Below are 4,563 nucleotides of genomic sequence, written 5' to 3'. Positions count from 1 at the left end.
TATATTCCTCCGCTCCTGCATTTTTAAGACGATGATGCAAACATTAATACTTGCCACGGTTTGCCACTCTATTCATCAGTGATTCTCTTTGAGGATTATTGTTGGGGACGCCTCTGGGGATGTGTAGCATCATGCACTTAGAAGACAACACACTTGGCAGGGAGCCCCGCTGCAAAAAAAAAAATCCCCGGAGAAGAATGGCAGGAAAATAAAGAAAACAAGACTGAAATGAGCAATCATTTGTGACTATTAAATGTGAATCAGTTATCGACTGTTATAATGGTTAAACATTCATTAGAATGTGAGATAGTTACACACAATAACACCAGGCAGCGAGGAAGGTGAACATGAATTCAACAAATTTATTTTCCTCCAAAAAGGCCAGAACCAGAGTTCTTATAAAAGGCACTTCAATTCCCTTTACCTTTTAATAAATGCATCTAAACAACAAATCTGATAAGAGACAACTTTAAATTAAATCTATTTACAATAAATAAAACATTTGTACAGATTTATACAGTTAATCATGCCACTTTTGGGGAGGAGAATATTTCCCAACATACCTCCCATAACAGTCTTCTTTTTGCTTTGAAACGCTGGGCATGTCTACTGCACAGATCACTATGAAACAGAAAAATATGGGTAACAATACTGAACATTTCCCTTTATGCATTGAATACTGTTGATAGATTAGTTTCTCATAGTGAGGCCTGTGTGTCCCCCTGTCCCTTCGGCAGCAGCAGAGCAGCAACGGACAGTTCAATTCCACCACTCTTCTTACAACGTCTTTAGCAGCTCCTTATTCAGGGCATAGGTGTGTGTGTGTGTGTGTGTGGTTGCATTTGTCAGTGTGTGTGTGTCTGTGTGTGGTTACATTTGTCAGTGTGTGCGTGTGTGTGTCATGCTCCCTCTCAGACATGTGTAGGGTTGTCTGAGTGCAGGTCCGTCTTGGCCATGTGCAGGACCACAGCAGGAGATTTGTAGTGGCAGTGTGTGCTGCCACAGCTGACGCCGCTGCAGGGTTTTCTACTTCTAGTCCTGTCGGTGAGCTTCCGGCTGCACAGGCCCTGCCAGGTCTGCAGGGTCTTAGAGCTCCACACCCACACGCCGCTGGTGATGCCGACCACCAGCGACATGAAGATCTTCAGCATGAACACGGCCACCGTGGGCACCGACGTCTGCAGCGAGCAGTCGCCGCTCGGCCCGCTGAACGACCCGCACTTCATCTGCAGCCCCCTCAGCTTCCAGTAGTCCATGTTCAGCCTCTCGTAGAAGTAGCAGACTATGACGCAGGTGGCCGGCACGGTGTAGAGGATGGAGTAGATGCCGATCTTCACCATGAGCTTCTCCAGCTTTTCCGTGTTGGTGCCCTCAGTCTTCATCACTTTCCGGATGTGGAAGAGAGCCACGAAGCCGGTGAGGATGAAGGAGGTGCCGATGATCAGGTAGCAGGACAGAGGGATGAGGACGAAGCCCGTGAGCGCCCCGGAGTCCATGCTCCCCACGTAGCACAGTCCCGTCAGCTCGTCTCCAGCCACCTTCCTCATGGTGAGGATGACGATGGTCTTCAGAGCCGGGATGCCCCACGCGGCCATGTGGAAGTAGTTGCTGTGGGCTTCGATGGCCTCGTGGCCCCACTTCTTCCCTGCAGCCAGGAACCAGGTGAGGGTGAGGATGACCCACCAGATGGAAGAGGCCATGCCGAAGTAGTAGAGGACGAGGAAGACGATGGTGCAGCCCGTCGATTCCAGTCCCTCCTGGATGATGTACAGCTCTCCGTGCTCCCGGTCGCAGGCGATGTTCTCGGCCCCGGCTACCGAGCGGATGACGAAGGCCACGGAGTAGACGTTGTAGCACATGGAGAGGAAGATGATGGGGCGCTCTGGGTACTGGAAGCGGTGGGGCTCCAGGAGGAAGGTGAGGACGGTGAATGCGGTGGAGACGAAGCAGAGGACAGACCACACCGTCATCCAAATGAAAGCGAAGTCCTTGTCCTGCCTGGACCAGAAGACATCTACAGCCGGGGAGCAGCGGGGGGCACACGACTGGCTCTTCTCCACAAACTGGAACTTGTCCGGGTTCTCGCAGGACCCCATGCCGCCCGGAGAGCGGGCACTGCCCGGCTGCCTGGGGCGAGGGGGCACCGGGAGCATGCCCTCGCCTTTCTTCCCCTCCGTCCTGGTCTCGTTCTCGGGGGCCTCCATGCACAGGGCGTTGGGGTCGTTCCTGGTGGGCAGCTTGGAGCAGTCGAGCGAGTCCGGCCAGGTGTAGCTGAACTTCTTCATGACGGGGGCACACCTCTCCCTGGCCTGCTCACACATGGGTCTGCAGGCGGGGATGGAGGTGGACACTTTGTCCGTGCACATGGGGGCGTAGAGGGAGCAGAGGAAGAAGCGGAGGTGCACGTCACAGCCGTACGCCACCAGTGGGGCAAACTCGTTCAGCTTGATGGCAGCCTCCTTCTGGTCGTCGTGGTCCATGAAGTTGGGCATCCGGGTGAGGTTGTAGCCGATCCCCTCGCACATGGGGATCACGATGGGCTCGCACTTGGCCGGTCTGCCTCGCTCCAGGTCGTAGGAGCCGATCTCGAAGCTGGAGCCAGAAATCACCAGCAGACACCACAGAAAAATCCCCACCTTCAGCGACCAACCGTCCATGCCCATTGTTTCAGTCAAAAAACTGAGCTCTGTCTTTTTAGAAATGATCATGAAAGAGTCAGAAACGCGGGGTCGCTCGCGGACAGATCCCCCGCTATTTCCCCATGGCGAAGGCAGCTCCAAATGTTGCCTTTACCGTTACTGCTCCGGCAGAAAGAAAAAAAGAAAACACTCCTAAAAAAAAGCTGCTTTAAGTAGCGAAGTGTTCAATTATTTAGTGTTGAATTAAAACGATCGCTCCAACACTCCGTACCTCAGACGTGACAGTCGGAAACTTCGACAAAACAACGGAGGAAAACCATCAGAATCAAACACGGAGAGCTGAGTGCAAGTCCTCAAAGCGACCGTTAGTAACCGCTGATAAAAAGCAGTTATCAAAGCGGAACGTTTGCGCCGTTTGTTGCGGCTCCAAAAAAAAAGGGCTGATTAGCTGCGACTCTTGTCTGTCTGTCCGACTGACTGTGTGTGTCTGTCGGCTCGCCGCTCTTCGTCCTCCGCTTTCAGGCTCGACACTGAAGTTTGAGAGCCGCTCAGTGGGACTTCAGTCGGGGAGAGACCGAGAGGAGGAGGGGGTAGAGGAGGGGGCTCCGTGACGCTCACGTTTCAACCGGCAGCACCACACAAGGAAAATTATCAGACAGATGCTGGAGGATGGTCAGATACCTCTCACGTGTCTGCTTTGAATTTCATGCAGAGACCCTTAACTTGATTAAAATAGCGATGCAAAAATGTGTGAATTGTACATGTACAGGTAAAACTAATTCAAAATGGCCTGCTTTCAAGTAGGCCTACTCTCTTAGTGGGTTATCACCCTATGGGCTGCTGACACATTTGAGGTTCTTGCATTTTACCTGAGTTTTTCCATTTCATACATGGGCTACACTTCAAATCCACTACAGAGCAAACATATTTTAATCCTAGCCTACATAATATATTAGACAGACAATTTGCTCTACTATAAATTAAGATTTTACAAAGGCAACAAAACAGCGTTAAGTGGTTCAAGTTAGCATCATCCCAACAAACTACAGCAATAAAATGCTCCTTAGATATCGATGCATTAATATTATTAATTAAGCGATATAATTGTATTACACTCACAGGTTTCTTTGTATGATGACTACTTTCAGTACATTTAGCTTCTGTAACAATTGGAATGTAGGATGTTCACAATGTTGCTACTTTTATTTAAGTAGAAGGATACTTTTTCTTTTTGCAGAATGGCTCATAAACAGTGGAAGCAGAAGTATACTCAACTGTTGCTTAGATAAACGTAGAAATGTAAAAATACTCCATTCTAAGTAAAAGTCCTGCATTCAAATTTGTACTTGAGTATCTACAGGGCCGGATTCACCTGCTAGGGGACCTTGGAGCAAAAAATGAGCTGTGGGCCCCAACTCACCCAGATCTTTAATCATATACTTGTATGGATTAAGATTGCATTTGTATGTAGTAAAACTAGATGACTAGTTTGAGAAACTTGAGTAAAAGTAAAATATAATCAGCAAAATACTTCAAGTACAAATTAAAAGTACCCATGTGAGGGAAAAATGGCCCCTGTCTTGTTGTATTTTTTATGTGATATCAGTGGATCACTGAACATTTTGATAAGCTGTTCTAGAACTAATTGTAACGACTATATCATGTATTATGTTCTCTTATTTTGTTAAATAAAGTTTTAATTAGCAAAGTAAATGTTTCTAATTTTTGGATAAATATAGTATAGTAAAAAGTATAAAGTAGCATGAAATTGGAGCGATCAAATAAAGTAAAAAAACCCCACAAAATTTAAAGATTTTAAAATCTTAATCTGCAAAGTAACAACAGCGGTCATATAAATGTAGTGAAACAAGTACAAATATTTACCTAATAAATGCATTGGAGTAAAAGTACAAAGCAATTTAAA

The 4,563-nt window shown here is 47.4% G+C and overlaps 1 protein-coding gene across 1 annotated transcript; it reads right to left on the bottom strand.

Annotated features, from left to right (window-relative positions):
* Window positions 1–348: 348 nt before the first annotated feature.
* On the bottom strand, window positions 349–3,077 carry fzd9b (frizzled class receptor 9b). Its single transcript, XM_068709200.1, has one exon. It carries the CDS (start codon window positions 2,706–2,708, stop codon window positions 912–914), a length of 1,797 nt encoding a protein of 598 aa, XP_068565301.1. The 5' UTR covers window positions 2,709–3,077; the 3' UTR covers window positions 349–911.
* Between the last annotated feature and the right edge of the window lie 1,486 nt (window positions 3,078–4,563).

This window comes from Cebidichthys violaceus, unplaced genomic scaffold (assembly GCF_023349555.1).
Source record: "Cebidichthys violaceus isolate CVI_PGR_0920_01 unplaced genomic scaffold, fCebVio1.0.p SCAF_1, whole genome shotgun sequence".
NCBI lineage: Eukaryota > Metazoa > Chordata > Actinopteri > Perciformes > Stichaeidae > Cebidichthys > Cebidichthys violaceus.
Note: the sequence above shows the minus strand (reverse complement) of the source record. Positions and strands in the feature narration are given on the sequence as shown.

Bases quoted from the DNA above. Each gene is read 5' to 3' on its own strand.
- fzd9b (XM_068709200.1), bottom strand. From the start codon at position 2,708: ATGATCATTTCTAAAAAGACAGAGCTCAGTTTTTTGACTGAAACAATG.